Below are 20,684 nucleotides of genomic sequence, written 5' to 3'. Positions count from 1 at the left end.
ACCCACACAATGCGCACGCACAACGTCACAGGTTCACACAGACCTCGCACTAAACACGCGCATGTACGTCTTCTTAACACGGATGGAAATAACCCAGCGGTCAGGGAGCACGCCAAGCCTGCGTGCTGGTCACGTGAAACAACCGCTTAGCCGCTACCAGCGACGCAGTGATAAGCAGCTAGCTAGAGTGCCTCGATACACTTGTCCGCCTCCGCGTCATCGAGGCACTTTTCAGCTAGCATGTTGGTGGGAGCCTCCATACCCAGGTAGGGCGTAGACGGGAGGGTTAAATCCGCGCCACTGGGACTCACGCCATTTGCATGAGTCTGCACTGGCGTGCTTTAGCCTGGCGACGCTAGCACAAACATCGCTCGCTCAGCGCAAGAAAGGCCGCTCGGCTCGGCGGCGGTCGCTTGCCCGCGGCCCTGACTGCACATTCGCAACTTGTTACTTTGCTTTAAGCAGAGCAAGCTATTGACATGCTCAGAGTATCTGGGTCTAAGATACAACTATTGGGGCCAGGACTGCGTGACACTTCGATAAAAGCAATCATTCGAATAAAGCCACTTCTGTGTAACGAGGGTTTACTCTATAGTGTAAGTACAGGTGTGGCATGCACAGGAAGCTCCCCTTGAAATATAAGACTGGAGTTCGGACAACTTCACAAGCATGATGTCAAGCAACTTCTAACTGCACCTTGGCACCGACTGCCAGTCTGGAGAGTCCGTCACAAAGATCGGCTGCACGGAAGGTGTAGTAGCAATCATCATCGCCCTCATCATCGTCGTCAGGGTCTACATAGCAGAACGAAAGCAGGTCCTCATCCTTGCGTTTGAATCCTGGGTGTCCGTCCAAGAAGTCTGTCAAAGTGTTGTACGCAGCCAAAACCTGGCGAGCTTGCTCAGGTTGCAGTGCTTTCAGCAGGTCTTCCTCCTGCGATGGGCCATTCTCCAGCAAGACAGCTTGCAGGTGGCTGCACAAAGCAGTAATGATAGTTGATATGCAAAGCTATTATGGTACAGTAGAATGAGAAAGCAGGCAAATTAGAAATCACACATTACATCAGACAGTGCAGAGAGCAGACAGACTCGAAAAGCTGTAAAGGTCTTGGTCACTTTCACACTAAGCTGATCCTTACGCCACTCCTTGCATATGTGTTATACGAGAAACGTGCAGCCCACCTGGTGCAACATTCCACTGCACCAATGTGTCGGCAGCGTCGCAAGTGGTCACTTAGGCTTTCACTAGCATGCTATGAATATTCTGTGCGTCTGCTATGCCCGCAATGTATGCGAGGACATCCGCGTGAAGGGTACATAGATAATAAACGGCAGAGGGGGATTGTTTTGGGGCCTCAAAAGAAAAGACAAGTTATACGGGGTCCATCACATTTTCGATGCAACAGAGCATGGGCATGCAATGGTGTTTCAAAAGATAGATTCATGCAGTCGGCCTGCATAAGCCTGGAAGCATAGCCCACTATATTGATGTTTGAAGGCATTCTTTGTTTTCTTTAGCCCGTTTATGCTGAGTAAACGATGGCATTTGTGTGTGAAATGTGTTAGACAACCTTTTGTGACGGCCGCAAGTAATACATACAATTGCTGAACTTCACGTAATGCATTTAGTAATGTGTGGCAGTTCTGCAACGTTTTCTGTGCAGTAGATATGCCTTAGCTGTCACGTAGTGCAGCTTCACTTGTGCACGTGATGCTATTAAGAGGGAGAGGTTGAGGAAAAGAACAGACGCAACTTCTGCAGCCCTAAATTGGAGCACAGCTCAGCGCCTGTAGGGGCGGGGCGAAGGTATTAAATATGTGGACAAGATAGAAGAAGAGAAAAGGCATCCATGACTGAGGACGTGTGTCCCCAAGGAAGCGAAAAACCACCTTGAAGAGTGGTGCCACGCAGGAAAGAGGAGGCCCGTTTGTGTAGCCGCGGGCAGACCATGGCGACAGAGTGCCATGGTCTGCGAGCAAGCGTACAAGGAGACAAATTTTCAAATCTTGCAGTCCACAACACATTTTGCAAAGCATGCTGGGATTCTGCCTTGCCGTTTCTGTTCACGAACTGCACCACTAGACAAACTGCAGTACAGCAGAAAAATAGCATGTGAGAGAGAATTGCTGGATCTATCCATGGCTTTCCCGTAATGAAATGTAGACTGCAAAAGCAAGGAAACATTGACTGCTGACACTCTGTTCCGCTAGCACTGTACAAATATTTCATTTCATTTCTTTTATTTACCACATCACAGAGTAGAAGGCATGGGAAGAAAAAGCTCAGCAGAGCTTGACGGTTTCAAACCCTGTTAGTCCAAGTCCTGCAGTTGCAGTACACAGATTTTCTAAACACGCACACACACACACACACACACACACACACACACACACACACACACACACGTGCATGCACACGCACACAAAATATAAACATTCATTACATATGCCAAGTCATCAACGCATGAAACAAAATAAGCCCTCAAATTACTTCATCAAGAACACTCCATGTCATACATCGATCAATGTGACATTTTGTCCTAAACCTTTAAAACAGGAAAGGGTCATTCTGATCATTTGGTCCATAAACTGAAAAAGGCTAGTTCAGCTGTTTAGTCAAGACTTGATACTTTATTTCATAATTATGTCGAAGAACTAGGCACAATTTACACAGACTAAAGACTTTTGGAATACGCAGCATCGATCAATGTGACATTTTGTCCTAAACCTTTAAAACAGGAAAGGGTCATTCTGATCATTTGGTCCATAAACTGAAAAAGGCTAGTTCAGCTGTTTAGTCAAGACTTGATACTTTATTTCATAATTATGTCGAAGAACTAGGCACAATTTACACAGACTAAAGACTTTTGGAATACGCAGCAACAGTTTGGAATTGCTGTGCAGGAGGATAACCTCTAGGCAAGTCGTAAATAAGGCATGAAGTTTTCTTTTGCTGAAGATATACCCTTTCTAAACTTGCGAGCGTAGTAGTGCCTCATACAAGCTGGCTATAATCAACCAGTGACAAAAACAGATTTGATTTGAAGCAACAGTGATTTTTGACAGAAAGGACACGATTATTACAGTGTATAAGAACTATGAAGCATGACACAGCCAAGCATACATTATTGACATGGACATCCCACAGCAACTTTTCAGTGAACCAAACAGCAAAGGTTTTAAAAGCTGACAATTTCTATGTTACGTTCGCGCAAATTATGCACTCCAGCAGGTTTAACTTCATCGTGCAGTTTGGAGTAACTGCCACTGTGATTGTAGTACCTTCCAACCCGCACCCTCCTTGCCATGGCTTTAGAAAGAAAAATCAATGAATTCCAATACACCGAACTACAGTTAAATTTCGTTATAATAACACGGGCTGTAGCAAAATAATGGATATAATGAGCGAATTGTTATTCCCCTTGAAAGTTCGCACAGAAACCAATGTATTCAATACCTTGTTTCAACGAGGTAAGAAATTTTGCTAGGAAATAAAAATTTGAACCAATGTAATGACAGTGCACAATGCAACTTTGAAAAAATGCACAACGCGACTATACTGTATTCAGCAGTTCAAAACTCCCACCCCACATACTCCAGCAATGCTCACAAAGCTGACAGCGTGCACAGTTTCTGAAGAAGAGAGCATTGCACATGCACTGCTGTTCTGAAGTCTGTTTAAAATGCCAGCAGTGTATTTTGAAATGCAATAAATATGTGCAATGCACGAATTGTCTTTTTTACTTGTGAAACGCAGTTATTTTGTTGCATACCACCTTGCGGGGATATGCTGTGTACCATCTTGGGGAGATGCTATTTCACCCACTATTCGTTTTGGGCAATTACAAAGCATAACATTTGCAGTAAATGCCAGCTGCAGCTATAACAAAATATTGGTTATCCAAGAAAATCGTGGCAACCCTCAAATTTTGTTATAACGAGGTTGTACTGGATCTTGCCATCCCTTTTGTATCCGATGTGTCCAGTCTATTCAACAACTACCAATAAATATTTCAAATATACAAAGCACTAGCAATGGGTGGTTCGCAAGTCACTCGAGAAAGTGACAAACGCATTTTAAAAAGTGGGGCAAGCAAATTTTAACATTGTTCTAACAGAAGCAGATCATGCAGATGAAAGTTAGAAAAGCTACTGCTTCACCTTAATGTGTTGCTGGAAAATTCACAAAAAGACTAACAAGAGACTGGCTTCTGTGACAGTCATTACACGCATTTTCAAACGATGAATGTGAACCAACTCGACCAGTTTTCAATTGTGCTATATGTAATTTCACCACTATTGCACACAGCTAATGTTAATAAAAATTAGAATGAAGCACACATTTAAAGAATATGAATGAGACTGACCAGCTCACCTTAGGATATCAGCGGCATCATCGTCAGTTAGAGGCAGGGGTTCTGGCATTTGATCCACACTGCAAAAACAGAAAAGAAGAAATTTCAAGAAAAGATTTTTAATACCTTTTTCAATAAGTGTTTGAAGTGATATTGCCGCGAACTATGCCTTCTCGTCTGTGTTTCGTGGCGAACATCTGGCTGCGCCCGATCGTGCTATCTGTTGTGGGCCGCACCCATACTGTGCCGCAAGCGAAGTGCATGTTTTCCTCCTCCCTCGGACTATCTCATTTTGATAGGGAGAGCGTTTCGCGGTGGGCCGTTCCTTCACCACCTGGATTTATCATTCTTTGGCATTCATTTTCAGAGCACAGGTTCGCTCTAATAAAAAACTAGTTTTCCCAAGAACTCTGCGTCGTCTGTGCTCACCGAAGAGGACGCCCGACCATTGCGGCAGTCGCCTTACCGTGTTTCTGCCCACGAGCGCGAAGTTATTCGGAGCCAAGTTGACGACATGCTCGCCGCCGATGTGATACAACCATCCAAAAGTCCTTGGGCTGCCCCAGTTGTGCTCGTCAAGAAAAAAGATGGCACTCTAAGGTTCTGCGTCGACTACCGGCGACTGAACAAAATCACGAAAAAAGACGTATATCCACTCCCTCGAATCGACGACGCCCTCGACCATCTTTGCCATGCCAAGTACTTCTCTCATATGGATCTGACAACCGGATATTGGCAAATCGAAGTCGACGAAAGGGACCGTGAGAAGACAGCATTTATAACGCCGGATGGACTATACGAGTTCAAGGTAATGCCTTTTGGGCTATGCACGGCACCGGCCACATTCCAAAGAGTCATGGACACCGTACTAGCCGGCCTGAAATGGCACACCTGCCTCGTTTACCTTGACGACGTCGTCGTATTTGCGCGGAATTTCGACGAACACCTGGCGAGGCTAGAGTCTGTGCTCGAAGCCATTCGTGCGTCGGGATTAACGCTGAAATCTGAGAAGTGCCATTTCGCATACGACCAACTGAAGTTTTTGGGCCACATCGTCAACGCCGCGGGTGTCCTACCTGATCCCGCAAAAACGTCAGCCATAGCAAGTTTCCCGAGGCCGAAAGACAAGAAAGACGTGCGACGATTCCTCGGTCTTTGCGCGTACTACAGACGCTTTGTGCAAAATTTCGCTAAAATCGCCGAACCGCTCACGCGCCTGACGAAAGACAGTGTTCAGTTTCGCTGGGAGGAAGCACAGCAGAACGCGTTCGGTGAACTGCAAAATCGCTTACAGCGGCCACCTGTGCTTGCACATTTCAACGATTCTGCAGAGACAGAAATGCACACAGACGCAAGTGACGTAGGCTTGGGCGCTGTCCTTGTACAAAAACAGAACGGCTGTGAAAAAGTAATCGCTTATGCCAGCCGTGGCCTTTCCAAAGAAGAAAGGAACTATTCGGCCTCTGAAAAAGAGTGCCTTGCGATAATATGGGCCATTTCAAAGTTTCGTCCATACGTCTACGGCAGGCCGTTTAAGGTAGTAACCGACCACCATGCGCTGTGCTGGCTCGCAAACTTGAAGGACCCTTCAGGCCGCCTTGGGCGATGGAACCTGCGCCTGCAGGAATACGACGTCTCCATCGTTTACAAATCCGGCAGGAAACATTCGGACGCCGACTGCCTATCACGGGCTCCCGTCGAGGAGCCGCCACAGGACCCCGAGGATGACGTCCCGTTTTTTGGTATTGTGACAGACAGTGACCTTGCCACTCAACAACGTGCCGATCCCGAGCTGCGCGCCCTAATCGAACATCTCGAAGGACACAACGCCGCAGTGCCAAGGGTTTTTAAGCGCAACTACACCACCTTCGCTTTGAAAAGTTCGGTGCTCGTGAAGAAGAACTTTGACCCTACAACGAGAACAAAGTACCTTCTCGTCATCCCCGCTGGTCTCCGTGACGAAATCTTGGCAGCGTGTCACGACGACCCGACATCGGGGCACCTCGGCACGGCCCGCACGCTGGGAAAGATAAAGGCAAAATACTACTGGCCGCGTCTCACGTCCAACGTCACCCACTACGTCAGGAGCTGCCGCGACTGCCAGCGCCGAAAAACGCCGCCGACCAGACCCGCCGGCTTCCTACAGCCGGTTGCAGTACCATCGAGGGCCTTCCAACAGATTGGCATGGATCTTCTCGGACCGTTCCCCACGTCACGGGCCGGGAACAAGTGGATTGTAGTAGCCACGGACTACTTGACGCGCTACGCAGAGACCGCCGCGCTCCCAAGGGGAACTGCAGAAGAAGTCGCCAAATTTTTCATCCACCAAGTGGTGCTGCGACATGGAGCCCCTGGAGTACTGATCACGGACCGCGGAACGGCATTCACTGCAGAGCTTATGCAACGGGTCTTGCACTACAGCCACACGGATCACCGGAAGACCACGGCGTATCACCCCCAGACCAACGGGCTTACCGAACGCCTGAATAAGACGATCGCGGATATGCTGTCTATGTACGTCGACGTTGAACATAAGACGTGGGATGACGTACTCCCTTTCGTCACGTTCGCGTACAACACAGCTATCCAAGAAACTACTAAATTGCCCCCATTTGAGCTTGTCTATGGGCGACAGCCGACGACAATGCTCGACGCCATGCTCCCACACGTAGAAGATGATGACCTCAACACCGACGTCCAAAGGTACCTACAACGCGCGGAAGAAGCCCGCCAGCTTGCTCGAGTGCGCATAACAGACAAACACCTCGTGGATGCCGGACGCTACAACCTCCGACGCCGCGACGCCGATTATGACCCAGGTGATCTTGTGTGGGTTTGGACCCCTATTCGACGTCGCGGACTCAGTGAGAAGCTCCTGCGTCGGTATTTCGGGCCTTATAAAATTCAGCGACGTGTAGGCCCACTCAGCTACGAGGTTGTCCCCGACAGCGACCATGGCATGTCACGACGACGCACGCGGCCCGAAATTGTCCACGTGGTTAGGCTTAAGCCTTACTACGCCAGATGACTGACTTTTTCTTGACTACTTTTTTTTTTATTAGTAGCATCGGGCCGATGCTCTTTTTTTTCGCGGGGGGCAATGCCGCGAACTATGCCTTCTCGTCTGTGTTTCGTGGCGAACATCTGGCTGCGCCCGATCGTGCTATCTGTTGTGGGCCGCACCCATACTGTGCCGCAAGCGAAGTGCATGTTTTCCTCCTCCCTCGGACTATCTCATTTTGATAGGGAGAGCGTTTCGCGGTGGGCCGTTCCTTCACCACCTGGATTTATCATTCTTTGGCATTCATTTTCAGAGCACAGGTTCGCTCTAATAAAAAACTAGTTTTCCCAAGAACTCTGCGTCGTTCCTGGCTACGTGACAATATTTAGTACAAAATATTTCACATTAAGCTCGTAGGCTGCTGTTCATATAGACAGAGTTCGTTTTCTAGCTTTTCTTTTAAAAACAATGCATTAGCTCAAATGTGTACCACCACGTGAGGGCAGCTACAGAAAACTACAATGAGGGGGAGTTGCCACATAGGCAAGCACACTCTTGGCAGCATATTAAAAAAAAAAGAACAAATGCAAGTTCACTTTCTTAAAGATTGGTCAAGTAACTGTGCCAATTGTTATATGTAAACGACATAGTTGACAGAAATGAGAGATTTCTGCCAAATTTGAAAAGATCAGAGTAGCAGTGAGCATGAAATTTATGCTCCCGGACTTACTCCTGCGTGGAAATAGCCATGCTTGGCTAATATATTTAGTTTCGTTAATTTCATTTCTGCTGGGTTTGCATTAAGGACTGCACTCCTCTAAAGGATTATCGGTGTGCCATATTTCTTAAAAACATACAAAGGACAAGCAACAGTAGTATAAACTATCAAATATTTCTTCAACTGCACCTAAATTTCAAAATCGCTGAACTGACCATTATTTTGTTTGGCTGTGCACAAATAGAAACTATTGGTTTAACAGGGCTTCAGTGCATGAATCGCAAGCAAAAGAGAAAACTTTAAAATGGCATTTACTGTGACTTCACAATTAAACCAATCTTCATGTGCAATAAATTAGGTGAAAAGCTGCGCTTATAAAATGACTTCCCCAAGAAACGAGTTACTGAACTCGTACATCTTAACGAGTATGAAGCGACAATCTCGCAAGGCAGAGACCCGAAAAAAAAAAAAAAAAGATTCCCATGTCCAGTTTCCACTTTCCTATATGCTTCCTTGTCTCTTCCTTTTTCAAGTGTTGTAAAGATGTATACTATTACAAGTTTCAGTTGCAAATAACTAGCGCAAATTTCTGTGTTGAATTGTTGAGCAACATCGTAACGATGCGGCATAGAGCTGCAGATCAATGTGTACCTTAGCTTTGGTTTATATGTTTTCCCTTATGCATGAAAAAAATGATGCTGATTCAACTGAAATTAACTGTGGCCTAGTGCCCAGAAAACTGTCTCTCTCATCACATCATGAAGTTTCTTAAAATTAATTAGAGGGAACTCTGGTGCCGCGATCGTTCAGCAACCATAAAAATGATGGGTAGTACACGGATTTGCCTAGTCTTCATACCTGCGTGTGGCAAACCGCACTTGTGGCTTCGTTTATTGCAGTGTACCGGTTGTGCTTCGAAGTGAAGAACGAACCCTTTTGAAATTCATGAGCCGATTTTAAATGGTAAGCCTAAAGGAATAACGCGGTGAAGGGCAACTGCTGCCCATTTGCAGATTTTTTTGTTCCGTAAGAAAACAGCTCGAAGTTGCATACGCAGAGCCAGAAGTACAAAGATTAGACAAATCCCTGCACTAATCATCATACCCATGCTCGCTGAAGCACCGTGCGTTGCAGCTCCCATAGGCACTAGCGCCAGAGTTCCCTTTAGTGTAAATTAAGGAAACTATGCATCACACCAGGCAAAGAAGAAAAAAAGCATCACTACTATTGCAAAGCAGGAAAGCGCCTACAGCCCTACTGGTTCTCCTAAAAACATCAATTTTTTCAGCGAATAGGCTTGCATGGTGCAACAAAAATCTATTCAACTTGCATTAAGTTAAGTGTGACATAAGCATGTACTCTCCAAATAGAAGTGGTTCCGTTCTCGCGTTCTCCTAGGATGTTCAGTTCATAATTCTTCCTACAATTCGAAGAACACAGGACCCACCTCGTGAAAATTCTTAACTAATGACCCAACACACAGTAATGTTCAAACGCACACATTTATGATAACTGTTAGCAAGAGGGGAAAAGAGTGTTCTTTTGCAGCTGTCATAGTTACGCATTACTTGTCAGCTATTGACTTGTCAGCTATTGCTTGTTATACTTAGGCAAAAGTATGTGTGTATAAAAAGAACATGAAATACAAGGCATCTACAAAACAGCCTAAATCTAACACAACCTGTCAATTTGCTAACATGTTGCCAAAGACACAATGTTTTTATTCACAAGTAATTGAAAGTTGTGCTACTGCAGTCACAGTAATCTAATGACATGTTTTTTCTATGCTGGTACATTTGCATGGCTGATGCGACCAGGGTAAAGGAATGCCAAATACAAGTACTACAGCGAAATTTTTTTCGTAAGTTCAATAATTGTTCAATAGCTTAACTAGGCCAATAGTAAATGGTAATGATCACGCGTGCTTCAAAATCTCAGTTATTTGATTTTATGCACAATGACCCTCCCACAACCAAACACGACTCCTGGGGATGATCACGACAGCAAAAACGCTTTGCAAATGCACAATGCTTGCAGAAAAAAAAAATGCTTCCTTAACACAATACATTTTGTCTCCACAAATAGTCTCTAGTATTTAACCTATCAACTTTAAATTGATGGCTGACCTATATTCAAGATATTTTATTATGCTCAAATATGCTCTAGACAGTTTTTGCGGCTTGAATACAGTATTCGCACATGTATGCTTGAACGAAATGGTGCCTATAGCAGACTTCATACCAAACACAAGGGCACTGCACAGCAATAATGTAAATCTAATGAAACCCGATGATTTGCACAAAGCTGGCCAAAACAAAAAAAAAAGGAAAACATTTTTAATGACAAGTAAACTCAACTGATGAAACTGCTATTGCGGCTATCTAACGTCTGTTTGGTATGAACATCCATAAAGGAGGTTGCCATTACCTGTAGGTCAGCACAAGTTTGAGAACAGCCGAGCAAGAAACTAACAAGTGGCTCACTTGTCCAAAACTGAGGTGCTGTCCGGCGATGACCAATCACTGTAAGGCGTACTAGGCATCCTTTCAGGTAACATCGAAAGCTCGCCCTTACTGCAGATAACCACCCAAATAAAACCACTGGTCTACCTTTGAAACGCCACTTCGATGCTGCTGATCATCCCTCGATCTATATGCAACTATTGTATCAAAGCATGGCAGAGGACAACTGCATTTAGCACATGACGGGCAGCAATGTTAGACTATCGTAATTTAACATTCTCGCGAAGTTCGTGATGTTTTTCTCTATCAATACATCCTGCGCGCAGCTTAGGTTACGCATTGACCTGTTTATGGCAAGCATGAGCCATACTATAAGGCCAGTGCAGCCCATTCAAGTTCCCGTGATTCGTCAACAAAAATTTCCACAGCGTGGGAAAAGACTCAAATGCACGAAAAGAGAGTCGACATGGAGAAGCGCCAACTTTACTACAGATTTTTATTCAGAAAAAGACACATATGTAGCAAAAGATTGCACAGCTCTAAACAACACACGTCTACAACCGTGCATGATCACTTACAAGTTACAAAATTAAAACAAAAGAAAAGACTATCTCGCGAGAGCATACCCCTGAAAAAGATAATACTTTTTCGTGCAAGCGATGGAAAGCACGCCGATGCACGTTTGTCTGAAGCAAGCAATGTGCACCACCTCTACGATTTCTGGTGAGCCAATTCTCGCTTTTCTAGATTACCTCCAATTGTAGGCAGGCAGGCAACCAAACCCCTTACAATGCGCGCTCAAATATTTAGAGTTGCCGCTCTGCCCATCCCATCAGTGTTCCTGTAGGCATATATTGAGGCATCTTCATGTTTGGCCAACGTATTCCATTCCGCGGGACGCTAATACATACACCACATTGTCAACACCGTATTTTGCCGTAATTCATTTTTCCCACAAATTTTTCCCATGGTACATTTATAGAATCAACATTTTGTAAGGGTACCAACTTTCCCTCAAGTGTTAGAAACCAAAATTCATGTGTAAACATATCACAAAGACATAGTGTGATGCAGTTATGACCTGGCAGCCAAACTAAATTTCACTGCAGAAAAGAAGCAAAAAAAGAACTAGGGTACTCGCAGTGAGTGCTTGTGAGCCGACCACCCAGTCATGCAGCCGTTGGCCTCACTGTCACTAAGAGCTTGTTGTTTGCACAATGGCAAGTTTTCATTAACAAAAAAAAGATCTCTTGATGCCATGAAAAGGATACATATGATTCAACACAAAAGCACATGAGGACACGTCCACTTGCACAAAACACCCAGTTGGCCAAAAGACCTGGTGTGCTAGGCAAGTTTATGTCTTAGTTTGTCGAGAACTTCTTTGGTAGCGCTGAAACAGTGAAAATATTACCTCAATCTGTCATACTATTGTCGAACACTAAGGTGGGCCAATCAAATAAAATGCTGCTATGTATCAAGCAATCCTTGCATACTTTTGAACAATACATAAGCAGTCTTTAAAAAGGAAATAGTTTTTTTTTTCTTTATTTGAGGGAAACTTGTCAAACTATGAGCAACACCAAGATGTCGCACGTGTCTTGTTTTCATGCCTCCACCGTTCACGTTAGCAGAGGTCTTAAAAATGTACAGATAATAAAACCGCAGTGGATGGAAGATAGCACGGGCAACGTGAGAGTGATGCAAAATTTTACATTCGAAGGAGAGGTGAGCAAGGTCCGCACAAGAACTTTTCGTACCAACACTAAGAGAGAAAAAAAAAACTCAATCACTCTCCACAAGTGACAAATCAGAAGGGCATCTACAAACACAGCTAAGCATGACCTCAGATATACAAAATATACCATATCTCTGAGGCAGCTCAACCTACCTCAGCAATGGTAACCACGTGCACAGAATGTTACATTAGGTGCTATTTTAAGGCTCCTAACAACGCTAACAGCCTGCAAAGCAATCTCTGCAAGCTAATGAATTTAGTGAAGTGCAATTTCTCAGCAGTTAATTCACGACATCATCAGTGCCAGTGCTATGTACATGCTTTCTTAAAATACGCTTTTTATACTCACTTCATCCTAAGTATTGCAAAGAGTTCTGGTAGGTTTGCTTCCATGTTGTTGCAAAGCAAATCTTCAAACAATGCAAAGCAAGGGTCTTATTGCAGAGTGGCAAGACATGCTGAACAAGGTAGGAAAGCAAGTCAAAAGGCAAAGCCTGTAGTTTGAAAACTTGCCACATACTCTATGCGTTATGTACACCATGCCGCAGAAGCTTGTGCAGCATGTTCCAGCCTTAGTAGTCGCAGACGTAGTTACCTGCTAGATTAGAAACGCCTTACACTAACCGAGTATTTTTCCAGCACGTACAAGTGGCATTTTGGCAACCACTAGATATTTAAAATTTTTCCAGGCAGTCTGTGCTTCCACGGGTTGCATTTTTTATGCTACTTTCATTATATTGCTTTACCTCATTTACACAATTAAAAGCAGCAAATACTTTTGATTAAGCCTTCCTTGGGTCCTGTCACACAATTTCTTAGGAAAGGTTTCCATATTTCAGCATCTATTAAGATAGCTCTTTCTTTGCAACAAGACAAAAAATTGTTTCCAAGTAAATACATCAGTATTTTCCATTACATTACGAATGAAGGCAATGTTTGATGTATAGTAAGTATCACAAAACTGTCATAGAAGCCAAAGCATGCATAGACTTGACAACATGTGCAAGCTCACTTTTACATACATGTACATTTGTTGAGTGCGAAGAATAGCTTGCGCTTGTCAGTACGGACTCGACCAGTTGGACTGGCTCATGTGACCATTAGCCTGAAGCAGCAGTTAATATGCTTTCTCCTATACCTGTAGAAGCGTGCCGGTGTGTGCAAGCACGCATCGCTTGCCGATGCGAAACTGCCAATCCACATGAGGCGCAGCAGGCACAAGGCGTGTAAGCAAGCGCTCCCATGAATTAGCAAACAAAGGCATGGTTTGGGCTTGCAAGGCTAAAAACGCACCCGTTCATCGCTGCAGGACGCTGCATGTAATTTATCTTTTAACTGAACAGTACAGAAGATTGAAAACATTCACCGACAAATCAAATAACAGTGCCATAACTGAAAAAAGTGGCCAAGTAGCAACATTTCTTATTCACAACCAGCCATGCCTAGGGTTATCTAGCATATTTTATCACTATGGGCGGCTGGAACCTCCCTTACTCAAATGCTACTTGTAGAGTTAAGAAGCAAAAACATCTGTTTTGGTGTTTATAGATGGATAGGTATGGTTGTTAATTTTGAATAATGTTTCAAGGACATTCTCACATTTCGCTAACAAGGTGTCAGCGGCTTCTTAACCGGCTTTGTCGTAGTGGAATTCTCAAACTGAAAAACCAATGCTACTCTCAATTGCAACCTGAAAAACTCATTTCTGAGGAACGGAAAAAAAAAAGACATTTCGAAACGGCTAAAAAATCTTGTACATAGAGAATTTTGCAAAGCCTCCTTCGTACTTTTTATAAAGAACCAAGGTTTCAAAAAATAATCCACATTACAAAACGCAAAACCTACGGCTGGGTCACCTTAAAAGTAGCACCTAGAAACTGGGATGTATTTCACCAGTAGACGTGTGCATGAGCGAAGTTTGCAAACCTGGAAAGCTTAAATACAAATTCTTAAGCAGTAGATATATCAGATTTTCTCACTCGGGATCACAAGTTCCAACACATTTATTTTCTTGCGATAAAATAAGCAGATTTGGCGCAACTAATTTGCATGTACAAAAGAAAGAGAACTTCAAGAGCTCTTTCTTCGTTATACAGTATCAATAAGAACTAACAGAGTCTGTCAATGCTTTTTTGGTAATTAAATTCCACCCACAGTTTCATACAGAGACAAAGGCAGCCGCTAGGGTCACAGTGATCAATAACGGGCCCTCCCTACGCACGCACTCCATTCAGCCCGATGCTGTGCTGGTTCGAAGCAACAGCTTGTCTTGCGCCAAACCGCAATAACTGAACTACCATTCATACTTCACCTGACATGCAACATGATTAATGCATAAGGAGGTTAAAAACTTTCGCATACTTTTTAAAAATAGCAAGACTACAATGGATCAAGCCATGTCGTTCCAGTGCGGTTTCCCACTCCAGAAAACGGAGTGCGAGAGATTTTCTTCCGAGCAAAGGATATTTACTTAAGACTTCCGACACTGGGAAAGTCTTGTAAACTTACAAACTCGCAAAATGCAATCTCACAACAAGGGTTGAGCCAGCACCGATCGCGCTGTTTATATTCAGACTGTGGGAGTTTGATACAACCATATAGCAAATAAGAAAAGCTGTGCATTCATGTTAACAGCTTGCGAAAACTTCATCCATTTTGCCGCAGCCAACCTCGCTGCATCGGCAAAACTTTAAATGGGGAATAACAAAACTTTTGCAAGGTAACGTTCCTGTGCCGTGTGAATTATTGTTCTGTTCATTTGCTACATCAAAGCTTGACAAGTTCACGTCACATAGACATTGCACGTGTAATAGTGTCACACATCACATTACGAAACTACGCAACAACACTCTGGTATCTCATATGTATGCACTGGTGGCACTTTCACAAATGACACGAGTTACTAGGACGCACTATGTTTGCACTGCACGATCCAATAAATTCATTTTATTCAATAAATTCAATAGCTTCATTTGGAACCGGAGAAGTTGCTGCGTTTCACTTAGGAGCTCGCCTTTCACAGCCTGCTACTTCATCTGTTAGGCTGGCTGTGCCCGTGCACAGTTCGACGTGAATCGCATCTGAGGGCGTGATACAAAACACAATTTAATTGCCCAAGGCATTTGGGAGCAGCAAAAAGATGGGACAAAACAAGCGGCGAGGCAATGCAGAGATATTTAGCTTACCTTCATCGCCAGCTGCAGTTGTATCGGATGTTGCCATGCTTGAAGATAGCAGAATGTCTATTCTTGGAGGGTCGGCTGAACAGTCGACACCTTTTAGCCGCTGGCTTCATTCTCACTGACCGGGATCGTGGCCATCGTGGCTTCGGCTTGCTTACATATATATACACTGGCAATCCTTTGAACAAGCTAGGAAAGGCCCCGGCCCGCAACTTTGCCTTCTCGGGTTGCAACAAAACGCCTTCATCATTTACGAAGTCATCAAGTTTGAATAAAATGCGTGGTGTCAAAATGTTTCTTGCACACACTCGCGTGTTCACATTCGAAGTTAAATCTGCCAACTTACTGTCATGTTATCATACGTTTCCGTTTCTCTCTATCGCTGCCTGCCTTTGGTAAAGAGAACGACACCTTTTCACTCCTGCTTCCTTAGCGGGAGCGGCAACCCAGTACGCAGCAAGTCTTCGGCATCATCTCTTATATGCACAATCCTTGTCGTCGCACATAATTAGCACAGTCAGAGAGCACTTGGAACGGTCGTAAGCCACACAAATTTAGAGAAACCATGAAAGCTGAACACCGATGCCACCGGATTCAGCTCTCTATGCAGCAAAGCCAGTGAACACCCGCGAAGCTCCCAACGCGCTCCTAGCGCTGTCATGTGAGCAGCCGTGGCGACACAGCAAGCTCTCACCATAGCATTTTGTGACCAGAAAAGCATTGAAGGACTCTGACTAGACCAAGAAAGTATAAGGGGTGATACATGTAGTGCAGCTGAAGACAAACTGCCGCCGGCATAGACCGAACCTGCAACCTTCAAGCACCGCTTCCGATGCTCTACCCCTCAAGGTACACCAGCCGTCATCGTCCCATATACTCTATTGGGTATATCTGAGCATTTGAAGAAGGGAGTGTAGGTGCCACTTATAGCCATGACAGTGAGTTAGCTTCCTGCCTGCTGGCGTCATGTAGCATGTGGTCTTTTTACAAGCTGGCAGCTGACTTATACCTCCATGCGACACCAGTAGGCAAAACAAAATATGTTCCATACTCACAGTCACGGCTATTATCAGCCCTGAACAACACTCCAGCATTGATTGATTCATTTTTAGGGTTTAACGTCCCAAAACTACCATACAATTATGAGAGACATCGTAGTGGAGGGCTCCGGAAATTTAGACCACCTGGGGTTCTTTAACGTGCACCCAAATCTGAGCACATGGACCTACAACATTTCCGCCTCCATCGGAAATGCAGCCGCCGCAGCGGGGATTCGATCCCGCGACCTGCGGGTCAGCAGCCGAGTACCTTAACCATTAGACCACCGCCGAAGGGCACACACTCGAGCATTTAAATTCAGATAAACTCAATAAAGTGTATGAGAAGACAACCACCGCTGTAGCTCAATTGGCATAGCATTAGACACAGCATTCAAAAGTTGCAGGTTTATCCCTGCCAGCACAAAATGTTTCTTTTGTCCACTAATTCTTCCTTTTATGCATGTCATTACTACCACTAACAACACCTACACTTTCCTTCGCTTGATTGGCAGTTCCAAAGAGCTCTTAAAATTCCCCTTTGTCCAAAAATAATTAGAATGTCAACATGTAGAAATCAATTACAACATGTGCATACATGATTTTCACCCTTTTGTGCAGATTTATGTTAAAGAGACGGCGTAGAACGAAAAACAAGCGATTCCTTTCAGAGGTGCAGAGAAGCGTGGAACTTATGAGCGTATTTCCAACGTGCTCGCTCTTAGAAGGGCAAAAAAGTTGGGGAGGGGGGGGGGCAGGCGCGAACCCATCCCCCTCGCCAACACCGCCCCTGGCATTTGCCTGGCGTAATTCAACCGAAGCACTGCGGCACTCGATATCGCAACACAGTTTGGTTAACCTAATAAATGTTGAAACTAATAATTGTTACAATTTACGTCCAGAAAAGCGATACTATTATGATGGACGTCGTAGTGAAGGGTTCAGGACTTCGACCACCTGGGGTTCTTTTGACGCGCACCTAAAAGCACACGGGCCTCAAACATCCACCGAAAATGCGGTCACCACGGCTGGAATTCGGTCCCGCGAGAGGGGGGCGTGAAACAAACCTAAACTACGCCTACTAACTGCATTGAGTGACTTATCAAAGATATAAAGGAACGAAACGGTACTGACACGCGATAACATTGCATGTCGAATATGGCGGTGTAAATAAGCGCATTGTTGCGACCGCACAATACGAAAAAGGTTGAAAGAAGATGCGAAACGTCCTTCAAGGGCTACACTTACGAAGGCAGGTTAGCAGAAGCACAGCTTGACGATCCAAACGAAAACGTGGCCTTGTGTTTTTTTTTCTTCGATCGCGTTTCGTGGCGAACATCTCCGTCCTGCATTCGCCCTTACAAAATACGGCATTACGGAACAATACGGTGAAAACACTAAACTACACCTCTGAAGAAGTTATGCGACAGCTATAAAATGTTCTTAATGAGTAAATCGCAGTACTTAACAAAAGGGCCACGTCTAGGGCACTCCCGTTTCCGGCAGTACAGCCAAGACACTTTTCTTTAGTTTTTGAATACGCCGCGTATGCGAGTCTCGCCTCATTGCGTCTCGGAAGGGTGAACCGCTTCCCCAGGCGAATAACTGGAAGCCGTGAATGAAATAAGGAAGAGCTCACCTGAACTCGGTCGGACTCCGATGGAACAGTACTGCAAGCTTCTGGACGATGACAGCCACGTAGACGTTCCAGATGCGGATGCCGAACGAGGCTCATGCAGGCTCAGACTCGCGCTCACGAGACACGGTGTACTGTCTTCACTTGCAACCAGCGGCCAATCAGATGACGCAAAGCGGCAAGCCGTGATACGCGTTGTTGTTGTTGTTGTTGCCCCTTCGCACTGGCACATACCCACTATGGGGGATTGGCCATGAAATCTAGAAGTATCCTATATGAGATATATTAAAAGGTTTATCCTTAATGAAAAAACTAATGATGTAATAGAAAATAATAATTAACTAAAAAGGAATATTAAACTAAACAAATAATTGAAGATTGAATCAAGAAGAGAAAAGATGAGGTAATACTACAGTGGAAGACAGAAATTTTGAGTAGACCAGACAATCGAGCTTATCTCGCCCGGTCACAATCAAATGAATATGCAAATTTCATTCAAAATTAGACAAGTGTCTTCAGAAATATATTTAAGCAGGCATTATTATGACATGCGCTTTGATTCTCGAATGAAATTGCATACAGCATCGAATACGCTCCTGTGGCAATGTCCCAAGCTAAAGGCACCGAAACTTAGAACATTATCTGCAGTTAAATTTAAACCTACTGCTTGAAACGGAACAATTAAAAGTCTTTTCCTAATTAATGAATAGTTTTTACATGTTATAAAGTAATGCTCTATTGTTTCCGTTTCTTCACAGAATGGACACAGGGGGGATATCGCCAGACCAGCTCTGTGCAAGTAAAAGTTTAATGGAGGGACACGACATCGAAATTTGGTTAAAATAACTTCTAACTTTTTAGATTGACTCCACTGAGGTTTCCAGGGGTATGTTAGGTGCTGATAGTCCGTATATTTAGTAATATTTTCCATAATATCCGTATAAATAGCCCATTTTCTATATCTGATCGACACTATGTGTTCCGATTCTGGTAGTACCGAGATCACAGGGCCATCTAGTGTGGCTCGAGATAGTGAATCGGCTATTTCATTCAACCGTATGCCACAGTGTCCCGGGACCCAGACTAACTTCAGGAACTTCACATGAGGTGGAACTAATGTTTGTAATGTCGCTAGAGCTTTTGATTGTTCTGAAGCTGTGAGAGTAGTACACAGCGAAAGAGAATCAGTAATTATCATTGCACTCTCTTCGTTTGAAGGAAGTTTTCGTAGCGCTAAAATAATAGCCAGGAGCTCAGCTTCGAAAACCGGAGTGAAGTCTGGTAGTCTTACCGAGAATGACCAACCGAGGTAATCTGAGACGATTCCTACTGCTGCCTTTTCTTTATTCACAGAAGCGTCTGTGGCTATTATGTTCTTTATTTCCGCATGAGCTATGTAGTCTTCTAACCTGTCATTTAAGTAACTCGAAGATTGAAACTTAGATAGTGGGGGAAAAATTTCATCACATTCTATCGTAATATTGTGATTTAATGCTTTGGTTCCAATTACCGATCTGATATCCACCTTTATGCTTTCAAGTTTCTTTTGTACAAAAATAATCTGGGGAGTACGAAAGCGTGGCCAGTGAGCGAGGAAGAAGGCGTCGGGGTCACTAATAAAGGCATATGCAGCCCGTCTCGCTGATAAGCCGTAAAATTTCAAGTATGTTTGTACTGTTAAGATACGGAATCGGCAAAGAATAGTTGGTATGCGAGCTTCCTGATATAGTACATTAATAGCGACATACCTGGGGAGTCGCAAACACAACCGTAACGCTTCTCGCTCTAATAGAACTAACGGTTTAATTTTGTACGTAGGGCCACCCGAAAATAATATACACCCAAATTCGAGTATTGGGCGCATGTACATTTTATATATCATTAATAAGGTGTGTCTACGTAACCCATATTTTCTGTTGCTCAACCTTCGCAATAAGCCTGAAGCTCGTTGTGCCTTTGCCACGTTATAGTCTATGTGAGGGCTCCAGTTAAGTTTCTCGTTATAAATAATGCCCAAATATTTGATAGACTCTACTTGTGGAATCGGTTCCTGATTATAAAGTACTGAAATTTGAATAGAATCTGCTATAGGGAACACCAGGAGCGCACTTTTACTTATGTTTAGAGACAATGAAATTGAATGCAGCCAAATTTCAAGAGAATACATGTACTTTTGCAATTTTTGATGCAAAGAATAAATGTCACTATCTGCAACGAAAAATGCAATGTCGTCTGCATAAATGTAGACAGTGATATCTCGTTCAATGGGAATTGAGCTCATCAACACATTGAATAACAGCGGAGATAGGACCGCCCCTTGAGGTACTCCACGTTGCTGTTTGAATTTAGATGAGTGACATCCATCCTTTGCACAATAAAATTCTCTCGATTTTAGAAACTCTGCTACCCAATCAACAATATAACGCGGAAAGTCACATTCGTGTAAAGAATTCAATAAAATTGAGTGCTCAACGCTATCATAAGCTTTAGCTATGTCTAGTGTTACTAGTACCGCGTATTGTCGTCTTTTTCGGGCAAGCTGTATTCGGCTCTCTA

At 44.1% G+C, this 20,684-nt stretch overlaps 2 protein-coding genes across 4 annotated transcripts in view; one reads left to right on the top strand and one right to left on the bottom strand.

Annotated features, from left to right (window-relative positions):
* Window positions 1-18,474, bottom strand: part of LOC119175651 (uncharacterized) — a 50,623-nt gene extending 32,149 nt beyond the window's left edge. The window contains exons 1-3 of one of the 3 annotated variants that reach the window (XM_075881795.1): window positions 18,132-18,461; window positions 4,375-4,434; window positions 697-973 (exon numbers count right to left, since the gene is read on the bottom strand). In XM_075881795.1, the coding sequence (XP_075737910.1) occupies window positions 697-973; window positions 4,375-4,424 (327 nt within the window). In that variant the 5' untranslated portion in view covers window positions 4,425-4,434; window positions 18,132-18,461. Of the gene's footprint in view, window positions 1-696; window positions 974-4,374; window positions 4,435-18,131 lie in introns of all 3 variants that reach the window. The other 2 variants (XM_075881796.1, XM_075881798.1) reach the window with 2 other exon arrangements.
* An 827-nt stretch (window positions 18,475-19,301) lies between these two features.
* LOC142761674 (protein argonaute-4-like) overlaps window positions 19,302-20,684 on the top strand; it is a 49,101-nt gene continuing 47,718 nt past the window's right edge. The window contains exon 1 of the mRNA XM_075881786.1: window positions 19,302-19,437. Within this exon, the coding sequence (XP_075737901.1) occupies window positions 19,425-19,437 (13 nt within the window). The 5' untranslated portion in view covers window positions 19,302-19,424. The remainder of the gene's footprint in view (window positions 19,438-20,684) is intronic.

Source organism: Rhipicephalus microplus, chromosome X (genome assembly GCF_043290135.1).
Source record: "Rhipicephalus microplus isolate Deutch F79 chromosome X, USDA_Rmic, whole genome shotgun sequence".
NCBI classification, from domain to species: Eukaryota; Metazoa; Arthropoda; class Arachnida; order Ixodida; family Ixodidae; genus Rhipicephalus; species Rhipicephalus microplus.
This window is presented reverse-complemented; position numbering and strand designations above follow the sequence as displayed.